Source organism: Dipodomys spectabilis, unplaced genomic scaffold, assembly GCF_019054845.1.
Source record: "Dipodomys spectabilis isolate Male_0828 unplaced genomic scaffold, ASM1905484v1 ptg000015l, whole genome shotgun sequence".
NCBI classification, from domain to species: domain Eukaryota; kingdom Metazoa; phylum Chordata; class Mammalia; order Rodentia; family Heteromyidae; genus Dipodomys; species Dipodomys spectabilis.
The window spans coordinates 10344355-10364479 of NW_024870692.1; the positions used below are offsets into that span (position 1 = coordinate 10344355).

At 35.4% G+C, this 20125-nt stretch overlaps 1 protein-coding gene and 1 non-coding gene across 2 annotated transcripts in view; both read left to right on the top strand.

Moving 5' to 3' along the window:
• The window catches only part of CUNH8orf34 (chromosome unknown C8orf34 homolog), a 347290-nt gene that overhangs the window by 303356 nt on the left and 23809 nt on the right, over positions 1–20125 (top strand). The window contains exon 12 of the mRNA XM_042666515.1: positions 15021–15114. Coding sequence (XP_042522449.1) covers positions 15021–15114 — 94 coding nt within the window. The remainder of the gene's footprint in view (positions 1–15020; positions 15115–20125) is intronic.
• LOC122096493 lies at positions 3607–3713 on the top strand. Its single transcript, XR_006145320.1, has one exon. It is a non-coding gene; the product is annotated as a U6 spliceosomal RNA (small nuclear RNA).

Below are 20125 nucleotides of genomic sequence, written 5' to 3' on the forward strand. Positions count from 1 at the left end.
TGTACACATCCTAGAAAATCCCTAGTTTTGTATACTAAAACTTCCCTAATAATTTTGAGTTATTCACTGATCAACTCCCCTCCAATTTTTTAATTTTTTATTTATATCTCCCAAGCTTATGAAATTCAATAGTGACTTTTGAGTTTCTCAAGTATGTTTGAACTTTTCACTATAAACTTTACCTCTCTTAGTGGTCCAGGACCACGAAGCATTTTCATCTAATATAAATTGTTGCTTAGATTTTGTTTAGATCTTTCATGAACCTATAAATGATTGTTATTTACAGTAAAACTGAACATATGACCTCAAGAAGTAAATTTTTTATGTGTACTGTACTGGTGCTATCTTTGAACGTTTTCACTCAAGACTAATATCTTCTAGCTTTTTTGGAGGGAGGGAGTCCGGTCGTGGGGCCTGAGCTCTGGGCCATGGCACTGTCCCTCAGCTCTTGAGCTCAATGCTAGCGCTCTACCACTTGAGCTACAGTGCAACTTCTGGCTTTTTTCTTTTTGCTTATGTGGTGCTGAGGAATCGAACCCAGGGCCTCATGAATACAAGGCAAGTGCTCTACCACTGAGCCACCTTCCCAGTCCTCTTCTGGCTTTTTAATGGTTAATTTGTTTAGAGTCTCACAGACCTTCCTGCTCAACATGGATTAGAACTATGATCATGAGATATCAGCCTCTTGAGTAGTTCGGATTTCAGATGTAATCCACTGGAACCCAGAAAATAAGTGGATTATTAACTTCTTAATAGAACAAAAGTTTCTGTTTGTAAACATTTACTAATTTGGTCCTCAGGAAATGCATATCAAACACTTTTCTATTGAGAACCCACTCAAGGTTTGAGCTGTAAACTATTATTTTGTTTTTTTCTCATTCATGCTTTTATTTCACTTTTGTTCTTTTTTCATGTTAGTAGAATCAGGAAACAGAGAAAAATATTTGTAAATTCTGGAAGCATTGAAAGCAAAATGAGCTTGCAAATATTGCAAACATTTGCTTTTATTCCCTGCACCCTAAAATTCAAATAAACCATAGTGGTTACATTTTTCCTACATTTAACATTTCTTATTAAACTTTGAACAATTCTTTGCAGATCAAAGCTTCTGTTGTTTTCTCATCTAGTCTTATATAATGAGACAGAATCATAACCACATACTAGGCAACTACGTTTAGACCGAAGTCAAATGAGAGAAGACAGGGAATATAGCTTTCCTTAAGGCTAAAATGTAAATTTTGTTTCATATTGTTTTATTTTTCATGTATTAGTGTTATAGGCTAAAGTTTTTATTTTTGACCAAATGAAGTGAGATATTTTTAAAGTCTATTCTTTTGATTTTCAGATTAGGTCTGATAAATTAAAAGGCAGATACGTTTTTAAAATTACACATCTTTTATGTACATCTCTGTACATAACTTTTACAATAAGAATTTAAAAAATTTAAAAATTATGTGAAGCACTTCTCTACCCAAGATAAAAATAAACATTTCAAAATACAGAAAGCTTATCTTTTTAGAAGCATAATATTAAAGTGTACTCAAGATAGAGAAGTGAAAACCACTGTCAACTTGGAGTATTTCCAACTTTTGATTGTCATATTTTGCATTAAAAAAGCTAATCTATCTAAAATTTCACATTCCCCAGATAAAATAATTGAGAAGACATATATTAGCTAAAAATCTCCTTATTCTAAATAAAATGTGATTTAAATATAAACACATCAAATAATTATTAGATATTAAAAACTTTAAATAAGTAAAGATTGAAGTCAACAATGATAAAACTTTTCAGAAGCATTGTGAAATTGTCTCTCATGACTTCAGGAAGTGGTGATGAAGGACAGACCCGAACACATGGGAGTGAGAACTCACTCAAGGTGTCATGTGGCAGCTTCACAATCTCTAAGAGTGTCAGACAGGAAAGAAGCACTGGAAGCTGCCTTGAGAATCTGTTGAGCTTGGCTTTGCCAGATGTACCATCTGAGCAGGAAAGAGGATTTATTTTACGTGACAAAACATCTTAGAATCATTTCTTAAAACAATTCTGGATTTCTTATTTCTTCTGTATTGTATCCTGAGATATCTACTAGGAAAGAATGAATTTCCAAGTGAACTTTTGACAGAGTGCATGCTATTCTTAACTATTATAAATAAGAGACAATTTTTTTTATCATTCATCATTTACTTTTATTTATATGGTACTTATTTGGGTTGTGTGGTATTTTCAATAGTTTAGCTTCTTTACAAAAGGTATGATAATCAAGATTTGAAAATAATTGAAGTTGATAAGGTATTGTTACTCTTGTATGTTTTTGATTAGGCATTTATAATACTAAAAGAAATACTTTCTGAAAATTGAAACAAGTATAACTTATTAGTACAGTTTTATTCCATTAGGAAATTAGGCAACAATATTATTGAGAAAAATTCTGCTTCATAGAAAATGTACTCATTACCTTGCTCATGTAACTGTAACCCCTCTGTACAGTATTTTTAAAATAAAAAACTTATTAAAAAGAATAAAGAAATATTACTAAATTATAATCTTAAAAAGTTATAATTTTAACTCTCAAATATAAAATGAACACATATCAAAGGCTGATAGAATAAGGGAGCAAATTCTCATATGCATAGTCAAATAAGGAATATAGAAATAAAGTTATATATAGATACAAAAATTAGCAAAATTTAAGCTGAATTCTTAGGATATTAATTTAATTCCAATACATACAATTTGCATTGATATAGATAAGAATCATTTTTATTACTATCATTTTTAAACACATGTCATAGGGATAAAATAGCTGAAGTCAATGAAAACCTCTGTAGAAAAGATGACTGGGAGTATATGCTAAAAAAATGACTTAACTTTTCTTTCATACTTTCAAAAATCCTCATGACTTTTTCTTGTCATTTCTGTGGAGAGAAAAGCCACCATAATTACTTGTACATCTCATTGTTGCAATGGGTCCACCTGTATCCCTATTTAAATGATTTGTTTTTTCCCTTCCCCTCCACAAATTATATCAACATCAAATACAGTGAAAGCAGAGGTTATACCGTGGGGGAGGGACATACAAAGCAACAAAAAATCATCTTATAAATATGTTAGAAACAATTGCATGAAAGAAAAAAAACATTTGAATACATATCTTGGGGTCCATTTCCCTAACATCAACTTATCTGACCTTTTCTGCTTGACTCCGACATTTGGTTGGGGGGGGGGGAGAGAGGATCAGGTAGGCGGGACAGGAGGGGGATGAGAAGGCATGGGAAAGGGAAACAAAGGAGGAGGCAACAATGCTTGATAAGAAATGTACTCATTACCTGGCCCATGTAATTGTAACCCCTCTGTACGGTATTTTCACAATAAAAAATAAATAAATCCCCTAAAAAAAAAAAGAAAAGTCATCAATGAAACAAGTTGGTCAACCGTAGAGTGCAATTACAATGCATGGTGTAGAATAACGCATTTCCCATGTAAATTTGGTTAGGTAGTGTGTATCAATTCTGTAATGTTTTCACAATCTATCATACTTTCCTAATTTTGCTATTATACTCTCTTTTCTTGCCTCAGATCTATTAGTTAAAACTGATAGCTCCTGTGCTGGCTTTGTCAGCACACATTCTAAAATTATAATGATACAGGGAAGATTAGCATGACTCCTGAGTAAAAATGACATGCAAATGCATGAAGTGTTCCATATGTTTCTATTTCTAATTTAAAATTATACAAAAAAAAGAAAAAGGTGTTTTTCTGAAGTAAGCTTTCAGCACCTCTATTCTTGGTAAGGATGAGCAATAGTTCATTAAAAATGAAAATGGCATTAGTTCAGAGATTCAGAGCTGCTTCACTTGAACGGTGTCCAAATATTTTTGTAAGATTTTTTTGAAATTGTTACTGCAAAGGTGATTATGTACAGAGGGGTTACTGTTACATAAGTCTGGTAATGAATACATTTCATTTTGAACAGTGCCACATCTTCCCTCTTTGGATGGTTTCCATTATTTGTTGTGACTAGAATGTGCTTATAAATCTACAAAACACCCTGGATGGAAACAGAGGAAAGAACACACTTTGACATGATAAATTATACAGGACTCTAGACATTCACACAGTGAAACCAAAGGAGACCATTCTTAGAAGAGGATCACACAGGCTCAATATCTATGGGCATATGATTATACAAAATGATGTTTATCAAAATGAACAAATTTTGGATCTTAGGATTTCTTTATATTCTTCAAAATTACTTAGGAGTTTGTCAATGTGCACTACATCTTTTGATATGTACTATATTAGAAATTAAAGGAGCTTTATAAAATACTGCATTTATGCTAAAATAACAATAAATATACCTTCCTGATTTGTTAAATATAAATTTCAAAAAAGAATCCGACAGTTACTGAACTTACTCATTCTTGTATTTTCAAGTTATTTTATGACTCTGAGAATAAGTAGGCGAGAGAAGCATAACTAAATGTTTTTTTAGATTTTAGCCTATTCATGTGAGACATTTCATTAACAAATAAAAAAGTAACTGTAAGTTAATTTTATAATTTATCTGGAGGGATTCATTTTAATATAAGGGTAATTCCTTGTTAGTTGAAGCAATCTATGAAATATATCTGGAGTGGAGTGTCATTTTGTTTTATATACAGATTGTTTTGTGGCTCCTTGTTTTATGAGTGTTTAAGCCTTTCTGAAGAATGAAATTTGATGCTTATTGACATATTTATCTCAAAATGAAAGAAATATTTAATTCAGAATTAAAATGGCCAGGGCTGGGAAGGTGGCTCAGTGGTAGAGCGCTTGCCTTGCATGCTTGAGGCCCTGGGTTCGATTCCTCAGTACCACATAAGCAAAAAGAAAAAAAGCCAGAAGTGGCGCTGTGGCTCAAGTGGTAGAGCGCTAGCCTTGAGCTGAAGAGCTAAGGGACAGCGCCCAGGCCGAGTTCAGGCCCTATGACCAGACCAAAAAAAAGAATTAAAATGGCCAATGATCAAAGAAACCTTTGTTTTTTAAAAAAAAAATAAGTTTCTTATTGTGAAAATACTGTACAGAGGGGTTACAATTACATAAGCAAGGTAATGAATACATTTCTTATCAAGCATTGTTGCCTCCTCCTTTGTTTTTCCCCTACCATCCCTTCTTAATTTTTTGTTTGGTCTAAGTAGACTGAACTTTCCTGACCACATGTGACATAAACCATTGATTGATTGCATTTAGTGAACCAAAATAAGCTCTCCATGTGGAATAACAATATGCTGATGTTTACAAAGTGCTTATTCTGTTAGCAGAGAATATGCTATGTTGGTTCAGGGCTGGTAACTGTGTTCCATATGATCAGTATCCTTACTTCCTACCACTTGCAGTCCCAAGACATTTGCTATACTTAGCCAAAGTGTTTTAGAAAAGGAATGAATGGCATTTCTTCTAAAACCAGCTCAGCTCTTGGGAATATGTAAAAGTTTGTACTACTCAGACTTAGTTTAATATTCCTGCTGAAATTTTTTGAATGAACTTAAAGAAGAACACAACCATTCTTGATTTAAAAAAAATGTTCAAGAGTTTAGCAACTTGACCCCATCAAAAAGAATTATAAGTAAGATGATGGTCTGAGCTTTCGACACTGGCCTGGGTAAAGCAAGTAAGTATATTATATTAAGAGTGCTATTCCAGGGAAACCAAAGTAGAAAAAACAAACAATCCTCTAATAGGAATATTTGCTCTGTCTTCGTGATTCTAATAGCTCAAATCTTTAATTTTTCTCAAACTTCATATTTTACTGAAGTTGTATTCCATTTGTATGTAATATAATTCACAACCAACAAAAATAGTTGAATACTGCTTTTCCATTCAGGAGCAAAGCCATTAGAACTGGAAACTCATGAGCAGTATTGCTTAATATTCTGAGCAAGTATGGGAACAAATAATAAAACTGACTTATTAATCATATCTTTGTTTAGGATAATGGATTTTAGTTTTTGGACAAAAAGCTAGGGTAAATCTTTTTCTTTAACCAAAATATTCTTTATATCAAAAAAACATTGTTTTCAGGTTCTCTATTTTATATGAGGATCTTTAGCCATTTGATTTCACCTTAGGAAAATGAACCCACTCCTCCCATTTCCCTTGTAGTACTGGGATTGAACCCAAGGTTTCATAAATGAGAGGCAAGCCCCAAACCATTTGAACAATGCCCCCGTCTTTTTGTGTTTTGTGTTTGAAATAGTATTTTAAAGCTACTAAGACTGCATTTCAGGATATTTTCCCAGGACGTCTGGAACCATCTCCAGTTCCAGTATAGCTGGAATTTCAGTCATGAGTTACCAGGCCTGGACAAACATCATTAAAAAAAATTCTTTACATTTCTTTTATGGCTAGGGAGGTCGAGCATTTCTGCATGTGTCTATTGGCCATTCTTCTTTCCTCTTCAGAGAAGCTTCTCTTTAAGTCTTTAGCCCACTTATTTATTGGGCAGTTGTTTCTTTGAAGATTTGTTGTTGGGGGATTTAATTTTTTAGATATTTTAGATATCTTAGATATCTAAAATTTTTTATTTTAGATATGAGACCCTTGTCTGTTGTATGGCTAGTGAAGATCTTCTCCCAATCTGTGGGCTTTCTATTGATCTTGCTAGCTATGTCCTTTGCCATGCAGAAGCTCTGCAACTTCATGCAATCCCATTTGTCCAACCTTTCTTTGATTTGTTGTGTTTCTGGGTCTCTATTAAGAAAATTTCGGCCTGTGCCAAGGAGACCTAGGGTTTCTCCTATTCCATCCATCCTGTAATGTTTTCAGGGTGTCTGCTTTGACTCCCAGGTCTTTGATCCATTTGGAGTTGATTCTGGTGCAGAGAAACTTCTCTGAAGAGGAAAGAAGGATGGCCAATAAACACATAAAGAAATGCTCAGCTTCCCTAGCCATAAAAGAAATGCAAATCAAAACAACATTGAGATACCACCTCACCCCAGTTAGAATGGCTATAATCAAGAACTCTAATAACAACAGATGCTGGAGGGGATGTGGACAGAAGGGAACCCTACTGCGTTGTTGTTTGGAGGAACCCTACTGCGTTGTTGTTGGGAGTGTAAACTTGTTCAACCACTTTGGAAAGTAGTATGGAGGTTCCTCAAAAGACTCCACATAGAGCTCCCCTATGATCCAGCAATCCTACTTTTGGGCATTTACCCAAGTGTTTACAAACAAGACCATACTAAATCTACCAGCACAACTATGTTTATTGCATCATTATTTACCATAGCTAAGATATGAAACCAACCCAGATGCCCCTCAGTAGTTGAATGGATCAAGAAAATGTGGTATATATACACAATGGAATTCTATGCCTCCATCAGAAAGAATGGCATTGCCCTATTTGTTAGGAAATGGAAAGGCTTGCAAAAAATTACATTAAGTGAAGTAAGCCAGGCCCAAAGAAACATAGGTCCCATGGTTTCCCTTATTTGCAATAACTAGTATATGTCTGAGACAAGCTGAAACGGTCAGATAAGTTGATGTTAGGTTAAATGAACCCCACAATAAGTATTCAAATATTTTCTTTCATGCGATTGTTTCTAACATATTTCTTTGTTGCTTTGTATGTCCACCCCCCTACACACACAGTATAACCCCTGTTTACACTACATTTGATGTTGGTATACTTTGTGGAGGGGAAGGGAAAAACGAAATTGTTTAAATAGTGATACAGGTGGACCCACTGCAACAATGAGATGTAGAAGTTGTTATGTCAAAAAACGAACTTTACAACTTTGGCGCAGGGGGGGAATAGGGATGGGCAGAGAGGGAGTAAGGAGATGGGAAGGGATGGTAAGGGGAAACAGGAAGAGGCAACAATGCTTGATAAGAAATGTACTCATGGGGGCTGGGAAGGTGGCTCAGTGGTAGAGCAGTTGCCTTGCATGCATGAGGGCCTGGGTTCGATTCCTGAGCACCACATAAGCAAAAGGAAAAAACCTGGAAGTGGCGCTGTGGCTCAAGTGGTAGAGTGCTAGCCTTGAGCTGAAGAGCTGAGAGACAGCGCCCAGGCCCAGAGTTCAGGCCCCAAAACCAGACCTCCCCTCTCCCCCCAAAAAAGAAATGTACTCATTACCTTGCCCATGTAATTATAACCCCTCTGTACGGTATTTTCACAATAAAAAAATTCTTTAAATATTGGATATGGTATAGCATTTTGTTTTTGAAATAGTGTAGGAGTATATTTTTTCTTCTTCATTACATATCAGTATATTTTCCCCAGTGTCAGGATTTGGACTCAAGATCTCAAGCTTGTTTGGCTTGCTTACTTACAGCTGGCCCCACAACAGTTGAGCCACATTTCCAGTCTGACTTTTTGCTGGCTATTTTGCAAATGGAATCTCTCCAATTTTTCTGTCCAGGCTGATCTCTGACACAAAAAAACCTCTAAGCCTTAGCCTCCTGAGAAGCTAGAATTATAGGCATGAGCCACTAACATCCAGCTACTTGAAAAATGTTGACATTTTACTGATGCTATTTTCTATACAGTTATGGAATTTTAAATCTGCAATTTTATCACAACAATATTGCTTCTTTGGGCTAGCCCTACAAGGCCAAATCTAATAATTAATGAAGTTAGGAAAATTAAGTTAAGCCTTTAAAAAGCATAAATCCATGTGTAAGATTTAATAAAATTTTGCTAACTTTTCCTTCAACAGTCCATCTAGGGTTTCTCACATTCAAATGTCTGAAAGAATTGAACCCTACACATGGACCACACATCATCTAAACTATTACCCCTTAATCCATCATTAGTAAAGAAGTTATGTGCCCAAACTGACCATTAATCCTGACCCCTGACTCCAGGACATTTCACTGGGGAGCTCATCTCTTCTTGGATAGAAATGTAAGTTCCAATCCAAATAAATGACAGGTTTCAAGAATTGATTATGTTAAAAATAAAGTGATGTTTTATTTTTAGGGTAATAATCCCTTAAAACATTGTAGTTGTTGATTTAGAGAGTTATTGGAAAGATAAAACAGAGAGTTCCTATAAAGCTCCTATCCAATTTCAATTATGACTAATACTTTATATTAGTATGAGACATTTGACATACTTAATAAGTCATAATTGATCCATTGTTGTAATGAAATCCACATTCTCTTCAGCTTTCCACAAGTTTTTTCTAATGGCCTTTTTCATATCCAGGATTCCATCCAGGATTCTGTCCAGGAAGCCACATTATACTTAGTACATATATCTCCTTAGGTTCTTCTTGTTCTCTTGTTTGTGACATTTTCTGCAACATTACGTTATGTTTCATGACCACTACAGCATTGAGTCCTACTGATAAAATATTTTAGGGTTGTTTTCCCCATTGGTATTTGTTTAAGAGTTTTCTCATACGTAAACTGAAATAATTAAAAAGAAAAACAACATAGAGTGGTAGTTTATGCCTGTAAACCCAGCTATTTGAGAGGCAGAGATCTGGAGGACGGTGGTTTAAGGCAAAAAATTAGTGAGACACACACCTCAACAAATTAGCTGGGCATGGTGGGGTGTTCTCGGCTATGTGAGAGCCAATAGGTAGGAGGATCACACTGAAAGCAAAAGTGTGAGACCATATCTGAAAAATATAACCAAAGCTAAAAGGAACTGGTAGCATAATTCAAGTGCTAGATAACTTGACTAGCAAGTGCAAGACCTTGAGTTCAAACCCTAGCAAAGCATTGTGAAAAAAAATGAGAACCCACAGAAACAAATTTCCATTTTATCATGTGACTCATTAATGTTGACCTTCATTTAAAAGGGTTTACATGGGATGTTTGTCATATTTCTCCACTGTAAACTCATTCTTTCTCTCCTTTTTCAAACTATTTTTTAATAATGATGCAACATTCACCATTAAAGGTCAGAGTGGCATCTGAAATAACTGTGTGTTCATGTTTGTCTCTTCACATCCATGTATATCTTTTATCATTTGTTTTTTTTATCAGTATGAGATCAGAGATATTCATTTTGTATTTAGAGTAGTAAAATACCATGTTAATTTTGCTCAAATGAGTCTAGCTTTGGCTCCTGGTAGATATTCCAGTCAGCTTCTCTATCTTTTTCACTTACCTCATCCATGGAGGTGGGGGTGGGGGCATACTTGAGCAGTACTATTTCTTAACACTAAAATATGTTCTTAATTGTGTATTTCTTGGTTCAGCTCTAGAATAGGTAATTTCTCCAAGATTTCTTATCCTTTCATTGGAAAATGGCCTTAGAAACCAAGCTCTTGGTTACTCTTATCTACTTCCTTTGCTCTTCTATACACTTTCTACACCAACATGGACAGCCAATTGCCATTCATTTACTTCATTATCTAATTGCAGAATCCATGATTAATGGTTTTAACCCTGTATTTCCAGGATAGGCAACTTTATCAATCAATGCACAGATCTTACATGCAGTTCTTTTTGCCTTTGGTTTTATAGACTTTACTCACTCCAAGAATTAATTAGGTCACCATCTTGCTTCTCAATAAGCTGTATATCTATCTATATATGTATATATATAATATTTATATACATATATACTTAAAAAGAATACTTAAAATACTTATTTAAATTTAAATAATATATACTTTTAAAGTATTTTCCCTCCATTCTTGAGTCATCTTACCTCTTAGTGAGACCCCACTGTATACATTATGTATTATACACACGATAGTTTATCCATTACAGTTTACATATGGCATAGAAATTGTATGGCTTTCAAATGTATAATGTTTTATACTTATTATTATACTATACATATGATTCATCTATGGAACATCTCTCATTGTCACACTCTTAGAAAACTGTGCCTTTTTGAAACTCTAGACTGGGGATGAACATTTTCATTAAAAGCAAAACCTAGTTGATAGCTTGTTTATCTCACTTGGAGCTGTTTTAAGCAAAACATATCTTTAATATTCCATTATGTCATGTTTCTAGAGAGCCAGGCTATGAACATTTATTTTTTTATCTTGCAAATATTTGCCCAAAGAAAATAAAGCTATCTGAAGTTAGAGGAAAAGGTCATTGTAAAAATAATAAATCTGAGATGTCAAATGAGAGAACTCAGAAGTCATATTGATTTCTATGCTTTTAATTAAAAAATCATTTGAAAAAAAGTTGACTCATTGATTAATAAATTTAAAGTCAGTTACTTCCTTTGTTCTAAGGGAGACCACATTCCTCTCAGCTCCCTTCTTTCTATGTTTCATCCTTTCTTTTCTTTGCTTCTTATTTTCTACTACATAAATGCATATGAATTTATGAAGTGAGTCCCTTTTTTGAGGTAGAAATTTCAATAGAACCTATGGATACACAGGTAAATAAAATTACTTATGTCCTCCAGGACTATCATTATTGAGACAGAAAATTTGAAAAAGCAATTAGAGCATAGTGATGGTTATATTAGTGCAAAAACCATAAGGAACAGAGGAGTATTTATGTCTGGTGAAGGAATGTTGGAAATGTATGGTGATGGTCACTGAGAGACAAGGAAGTACAGGGTAAGGTAGCCTGTAGATTAGAAGGTATAGCAAATTTGAGGAGCTGTGGAGATGGAGATGGAGCGTACATGGTAATATGGAGGATCAGATTTGTATGTATGGATCAGGAAGGACCTTGAGTTAGATTTTATCTGGGAATGATGGAAGAGTCACTGAAAAATTATGAGTAAGGTAATGAGGAAATCATACACTTAAAAATCACTCTAAGATATAGTCACTCGGGAGAATTAGAAACTCATAAAATTTGTTTTTTAAAAATTTGGTAAGTGGCTATCGCTACTATAAAAATGATCAGTGACTATAGGGTAAATCAGCAAGGAGTCATATGAGCAATGTTTTCACAAAAATAAAGAACTGAAGCTGATATTGAGACTACAGGTTGTATAAATCTGTTGTCCCATCTACTTAGAAGGCCAAGGCAGGAGGATCTCTTTAGCCTAGAAGTTGGTTTTTTTTTTTTTTTTTTGGCTTTTTTTTTTTAAATTTTATTTTATTTTATTTGAGAACATACTGTACAGAGGGGTTACAATTACATGGGCAGGATAATGCATACATTTCTTACCAAGCATTGCAGCCTCCTCCTTTGTTTACCCTTCACCTCCCTTCCCAGCCTCCCCCCTCCCCCCCCCACCCAATCATACCTCCCCTCCCCCCCACACCGACATTGTAAAGCTGGTTTTGACATGACATTTTGTACTTCTCATTGTTGCAACAGGTCCACCTGAATCCTTAAACAACTTGTTTGTCCCCATCTCCTCCACATGTTATACTGACATCAAATATAGTGAAAGCGGGGGTTACACTGTGGGGGAGGGACATACAAAGCAACAAAGAAATAATCTTATAAATGCATTAGAAACACATGCATGAAAGACACAAAAACATTAAAATACATATTTGAGGGTTCGTTTTCCTAACATCACATTATCTGACATTTTCTGCTTGACTCATACCTATACTAGATATTGCAAATAAGGGAAACCATGGGACCTATGTTTCTTTGGGCCTGGCTTACTTCACTTAATATAATTTTTTCCAAGCCTTTCCATTTCCTAACAAATGGGGAAATGTCATTCTTTCTGATGGAGGCATAGAATTCCATTGTGCATATATACCACATTTTCTTGATCCTTCATCTACTGAGGGGCATCTGGGTTGGTTCCATATCTTAGCTATGGTAAATAATGCTGCAATAAACATAGTTGTGCTGGTAGCTTTAGTGTGGTCTTTTTTGTAAACATTAGGGTAAATGCCCAAAAGTGGGATTGCTGGGTCATAGGGGAGTTCTATGTGAAGTCTTTTGAGGAACCTCCATACTGCTTTCCAAAGTGGTTGAACAAGTTTACATTCCCACCAACAATGAAGTAAGGTTCCTTTCTGTCCACATCCCCTCCAGCATCTGTTGTTGTTAGAGTTCTTGATTTTTGCCGTTCTAACTGGAGTGAGGTGATATCTCAATGTTGTTTTGATTTGCATTTCTTTTATGGCTAGGGATGTTGAGCATTTCTTCATGTGTCTATTGGCCATCCTTCTTTCTTCTTCAGAGAAGCTTCTCTTTAAGTCTTTCGCCCACTTACTTATTGGGCAGTTGTTTCTTTGAGGATTTGTTGTTGGGTGGTTTAATTTTTTGAGTTCCAAGTATATTTTAGATATGAGACCCTTGTCTGTTGTATGGCTAATAAAGATCTTCTCCCAATCTGTGGGCTTTCTATTGATCTTGCTAGCTATGTCATTTGCCCTGCAGAAGCTCTGCAACCTTATGCAATCCCATTTGTCCAACCTTTCTTTGATTTGTTGTGTTTCCGGGTCTCTATTCAGAAAATTTCGGTCTGAGCCAAGGAGACCTAGGGTTTCTCCTATTCCATCCTGTAATGTTTTCAGAGTGTCTGCTTTGACTTCAAGGTCTTTGATCCATTTGGAGTTGATTCTGGTGCAGGGTGATATATAAGGATCTAGCTTTAGTTTTCTACATGTAGTTAACCAGTTTTGCCAGCACCATTTACTGAAGAGGCTGTCTGTCTTCCATTCTATTGTTTTAGCTCCCTTATTGAAGATTAGATGGCTATAGGTCTGTAGGTTCATTTCTGGGTTTTCAATTCTATTCCATTGGTCCTGAGGTCTGTTCTTATGCCAATACCAAGCTGTTTTGATTACTATGGCTTTATAGTAGAGTTTGAAATTTGGTATTGATATTCCTCCAGCAGTGTTCTTTCCGTTGAGGAGCGTTTTTGCTATTCGGGATCTTTTATTGTTCCATATGAATTTTTGGATTGCCTCTTCTATTTCCTTGAAGAATGAGGGTGGAATTTTGATAGGTATTGCGTTGAATTTGTAGATAGCCTTGGGAAGTATTGCCATTTTCACAATGTTAATCTTTCCAATCCAGGAGCATGGGAGGCTTTGCCATTTTTTAAGTTCTGTGTTGATTTCCTTTTTCAAGATTTTAAAGTTTTCATCATAGAGGTCCTTCACTTCTTTAGTTAAGTTAATTCCTAGGTATTTTATTTTTTGTGGGACTATTACAAATGGAGTTGCTTTCCTAATTTCAGCCACACTTTTCTCATTGTTGGCATACAGAAAAGCCATTGATTTTGGGGGGTCAATTTTACAACCTGCTACTTTGCCAAAGTTTTGAATCAGCTTGAGTAATTTGGGAGTGGAGTCTATGGGATTCTTTAAATATAAGATCATGTCATCTGCAAAGAGGGAGAGTTTTATTTCTTCTTTCCCTATTTGGATCCCCTTTATGTCTGTATCTTGTCTTATTGCTGTAGCTAGGCATTCTAATACTAGATTGAAGAGAAGTGGAGAGAGTGGGCATCCTTGTCTTGTTCCTGAGTTAAGAGGAAATGGCTTTAGTTTTTCACCATTGAGTATAATGCTGGCTTTATAGCCTAGAAGTTTGAGACAGAAAGAGAGAAAGAGAGAAAGAGACAAGAGAAAGAAAGAGAACAGAAATGGAGGAAAGGAAGGAAAGAAGGAAGAGAGTGAGGAAGGAAAAAAATGAAGAAAAGAGGAAGAAAGAGCAGGAAGGAGAGAGTAAGGAAGTACTATAGGGTGAAAACGAGTAATAGTTTCAATAAATCCTACTGATCTCCATTCTCATTAAATTATTTTTTTAATCTTTGATGGAAAATAAGCACACTTTATTCAATCTTCAATTGACTATTTGAGGATTATGTATCCAAGTATCGTGTCAGAATTTCCATAAACTATCAGTGCAAGAGGGACATAGTTTAAGTATTTCTTATTACGTTTCCAAATCTTATTACAAAGAGAATGTAGAAACAAATTGAGTTAAGAGTTTTGTGGTTTATATCTGTGGCATGAAAAAAATGAATGTAATGTAATGAATGTGATAGCTTTTTGCTATGGGGAGATTCTTCTTACAGTTGTAAAGTATGTGATTTTTGGAGACTAAAGTGCTCACCCATAGTGGTGTTCATGATGTCACCATAGAGTCTAATTGAAAAAAAAAATGTTCTCTGGCAGGATGAATCCTTAAAGCAACTTCAGGTAGTTCATCAGCCATGGCTCTTGCCAAGTGACACGGAAAGCGAAGGAGTGGAAGCTGATCAAGACAAACGTGAGTAGATGCTACTGTTTACTGACAAAAGCTTCTGCCTGAAGGAATTCACAGTGAGGTAGTCCCTGTTCATGGCTTTAACCAACTGCAAAGGGGAAAAAAGGTTAAATTTGATTAGAAAGCACCTTACCGGATAAGCCTACCCAAGGTCTATAAATCTGCATTCACTGATTTCCTAATTGTAGTATAGAGGCTCATGAACTGAAGAGAAGAGAATTATTCTAAGATATGAACCTAAAGTGTCCAGTTGAAACACCAACCTTCTATAGAATACCATCAGTGACAACTTGGCATGATGTAAAATATTTAAAGTATATTAGGATCAAGTTATTGACATGTACATAAATTATCCTTGGTTAAATAAATAAATTTATGTGTACAGAAACTATCCTAATTTAAACAAAATTAATAGTCATAGAACTTAAGACAAAATATATGTTTCATGATTTAAGCCACTGAATGGTTATTGTAGAAAGAAGGGACGGATAATTATGTTAGAGCTCAGCACAGGCCAGCTTCTCCAGGGATTCAGTGTTACATTGTCGATCCTATGGCTTGTTAGATTGCAACATTTTTTCTAATCCATAGCTGAAGCTTATGTGGCTAGTAAGAAAGCAGACAAGAGACAGATCTGAGCCAGAGGCCTTGGGTTAGAGGAGGAGGCAGGGAGGGCCCCACTGTCATGATGGTGACCATGTTAGATAGTCTCAAGACAGAAAAGCCACTTCCCTGATATAAAAGCATTTTGCATTTCCTAACAAATGGGGCAATGTCATTCTTTCTGATGGAGGCATAGAATTCCATTGTGTATATATACCACATTTTCTTGATCCATTCATCTACTGAGGGGCATCTGGGTTGGTTCCATATCTTAGCTATGGTAAATAATGCTGCAATAAACATTGTTGTGCTGGTAGCTTTAGTGTGGTCTTGTTTGTAAACATTTGGGTAAATGCCCAAAAGTGGGATTGCTGGGTCATAGGGGAGTTCTATGTGAAGTCTTTTGAGGAACCTCCATACTGCTTTCCAAAGTGGTTGAACAAGTTTACATTCCCACCAACATTGAAGTAAGGTTCCTTTCTGTCCACATCCCCTCCAGCATCTGTTGTTGTTAGAGTTCTTGATTTTTGCTGTTCTAACTGGAGTGAGGTGATATCTCAATGTTGTTTTGAAAAAATTATATTAAGTGAAGTTAGCCAGGCCCAAAGAAACGTAGGTCCCATGGTTTCCCTTATTTGTAATATCTAGTATATGTATGAGTCAAGCGGAAAAGGTCAGATAATGTGATGTCAGGAAAATGAACCCATAGATGTGTATTTTAATGTTTTTTTTTCTTTTATGCATGTGTTTCTAACACATTTATAAGATTATCTCTTTGTTGCTTTGTATGTCCCTCCCCCACAGTATAACCCCTGCTTTCACTATATTTGATGTCAGTATAACTTGTGGAGGAGATGGGGAAAAACCAGTTGTTTAAGGATACAGGTGGACCTGTTGCAACAATGAGAAGTACAAGTTGTCCTGTCCAAAACGAGCTTTACAACGTTGGTGCGGGGGGGGGGGGGGGGGGGGGGGGGGGGAGGGGGGAGGGGGGAGGGGGGGAAGGGGGGGAAGGAGAAGGATTGGGATTGGGGGAGAGGGGGGAGGCTGGGAAGGGATGTGAAGGGTAAACAAAGGAGGAGGCTGCGATGCTTGGTAAGAAATGTACGCATTATCCTGCCCATGTAACTGTAACTCCTCTGTACAGTATGTTCACAAATAAAATTAAATTAAATTAAAAAAAAAATAAAAGCATTTTGAACACCCAGTGAACATTTCTAAAGTCAGAAAGTGTACTTTAAGCAAGTTCAAAAGCAAAGATAATATTTTGAATGCTTTTAAGCAAGAAATCCTAAATGAAAGGGGCTATAAATATAAAGCAGCCCTGGATGCTATGAATCAGAAAGAATTAGCATGGTCCAGAAATACTGTATTATGGGAAAAACATTCAAACACACACACAAAAACTTCATTTAATATACATAAACTCCAATTCGAGAATTTGTGTTCAATTATTTTCATGAAATTATTTTGATCCTTTCCTATTTTGTGTGTAGAAAAACCCAAAACCCTTTAAGCAACTTATGGATATATATACAGTGCGAACACACCATGTATAGATTTACTCTGTTAGATCCAAGAAAGATGCCCCAAATTAGCAAACACAGGTGAGCACCATTTTAGAGAATGAATATTGTGTTAATTATACGCGTGATATAACTTACAAGGAACTAAACTTTAAATTCAAGAAAAGAATCAACCCCAATAATGTGCTGTATGCAATCCCAAATTCAGACTTTTCCCTCAAATCCCTGTTTTCAATCAGTATCAATACTTGAGAACATAGCTTAATAATGTAAAAAAATGCCCCTCTAGAACTTTTCTTTACCCATGTCATCTAATACATAAAGCCTTTGTGTGTAGGGTCTTCATAGGTTTTTGACAATAAGTTATAATTTTCTCTTCTGCTAATATGAAAATTACTTGAGATGATGCCATCTTTGCTTTTGTCATGTTGAGACTCATAATAAACTTTTGATAAATATCACAAGATTAACTAAATATATAAGTCAGCAAATAAGTAGATAGATCAGTTGATGTCCTTGGAGTTTTTCAGTTTTGTTTATTAGTATAGTTAGCATTAAAATAAACAATAATCATTATAAAAGTATTTATAGTTTTATTGCAATGTTAATATTTGCTGAATGGAGTAACAACCACTCTAAACAAGGCCGTTCTTGAGCTTTTGCAACCATAGACCTAGAACCAAAAATACTTAATTTCAGCAATGTTGTCCTGGAATTTGATCCTTGACAATGATAAATTGTTTGAAATAAAATCATGGTTTAAAATAATTAGGTAGTGATAAGAGCCATATGGAAATAGAATGCTAGCTAGCATTGTAGTCAAGTTCACAGCACAGATGCTTTCTCAAGAGTGGCTTCCAACTGCCAGTTTCTGGAATGTGTGTAAGGTGGAGCCACTAGAGCCCTGGAACCTTGCATGTGGTTTTGGAACAGCTCACAAGATACATGGGGATCAGCCACTCTTTTTTCAGTGAGAGGAACTAAATGACATAAATCTACATGAAGCCCCATCGGACCCACAGATTGCAGACTCATACTAGTAATTTATGAGTGAGGAAGAGGACAAATTTGTCTTTCCAACCATAACACCTGTTTCATGACTCAGCTTTCTGTAAATAGTACCTTGGTAATTTTATGGAATTCTTTGATTTCTCCTGAGACAAAATTACTGTGGCAGAAAGTTTCCAAATAATGTCAGAATCTTTGCAGTGGTGCATAATGCTTATTTATCATTTTAAAACAAGAGCTCAAATAAATTTTATAAGGGAGCACCTATTAAATGACCCTATCTTTGAATGATTAGATAGCTTTATAAAATTTATTATAAACAAGATGAACAGAACCTTAAGTAGATTTTTTCTTAAATTTATTTCTATTAGAAAAGTATACATTATGAATATAAACCAATTTATATCTAGTGTGTATTTTAATGCTTGAGATTATTGTCCAGTCACTAAATAAATCTGAATCTACCAGAATTCTTCATTTTCTTAAGCAATACTTCAGACCTGCTGAGTCATAATCTCATTTTTAAGAATTTCTCAAGAGATCCTTGCTTATTTTCAAGATTGAAGATTACTAGGGGGAAAAAAATCATCAAGTAAGAAAATCATGGCTTTAAAATTTTACTTCCCAGTGCTGATAAACTTTCTTTAGGCCTTTACCCAATATATAAATTAAGTCTAAGTATAAAATATGGAATTGGAGAAAAATAATATTGAAACTTGAAGGAATACATGTGCTGCAAAAGTGAAAAACAGAGTTTCCAGTCTGTGGATTCAATGTTGACTAAGTCATAAAATAATCAGAGTCAAATGAGCCAGCATCTTTAACTATATTTTGCATTTAAAAATCTGAATAATCAAGATAAAAACAAAAGAGCAAACAAAATGTCTAATCAAGCCAACAAGCACCACAGCTGCCCAAAATAAAGAGAAGTCAGCAGCCTATAATCCCAGGAGGCAGAGACAGAAGATCACAATCTTGAAGACAGCCCTCACTCCTCCATTGGGAGTTCAAGGCCAGCCTGGGCTATATAAAGTGACTGTCCTGTTGGGTGCTGGTGGCTCACACCTGTACTCCTAGCTGTTCAGGAGATTGGGATCTGAGGATTACAGTTCAAAACCAGCCCACAGTAAAGTCCATGAAGGAGCACTAACTTTGAGCAAAATAGCTCAGGAACAGAGTCCAGGACCATAGTTTAAGCCCAGAACTAGAACAAGTGCCTGCACACAGACACACACACACACACACACACACACACACACACACAATCACTTTCCTATACAACAATGAACAAATTAAAGAAATGAGTCTGAATAGTATGTAGAAGCTAATGAGGTCATCATGGATAGAGACTTCAGACTCCACTTTATATCCTAGACATTAAGAGCTATGGTCCTAATCATTAAAATATTGGGTGGTTTGACCTTGGCATTGCTCAAGGTGATCCAATACTGTTGAAAAGCTCAGAGAGGCTGCCTCATGATTCAAAGGAAACAAAACATTGATACTTTTTGGCTGTGAAAAAAGCCAGTCTGAAAAAAACAGTTATCAGTAAGAAAATCAACTCTCAGGTCTTTAATTTGTTGGTGGGTTTAAATGTAAGCTTCTTAAATGGGCAGGAGCCATAAATTTTCATAACAATTGAACATACTTATTAAAATTAATAAATAGAAAAACTGGGGCACTTACAACTTGTAAAACTTTGAAAATCAACCCTTGTTAAAAATGAACACAAATGCACAAAATGTTGCAAAAATAATATAGAAGTCTTTCATATAGTTCCTCTTTTGTTAATACCCCTCCTTACTGCAGCACAATAATAAACCTCATATTTTATCATTTCTACTGGACCTCCACTGATTTGTGACTGTTTCTTAGTA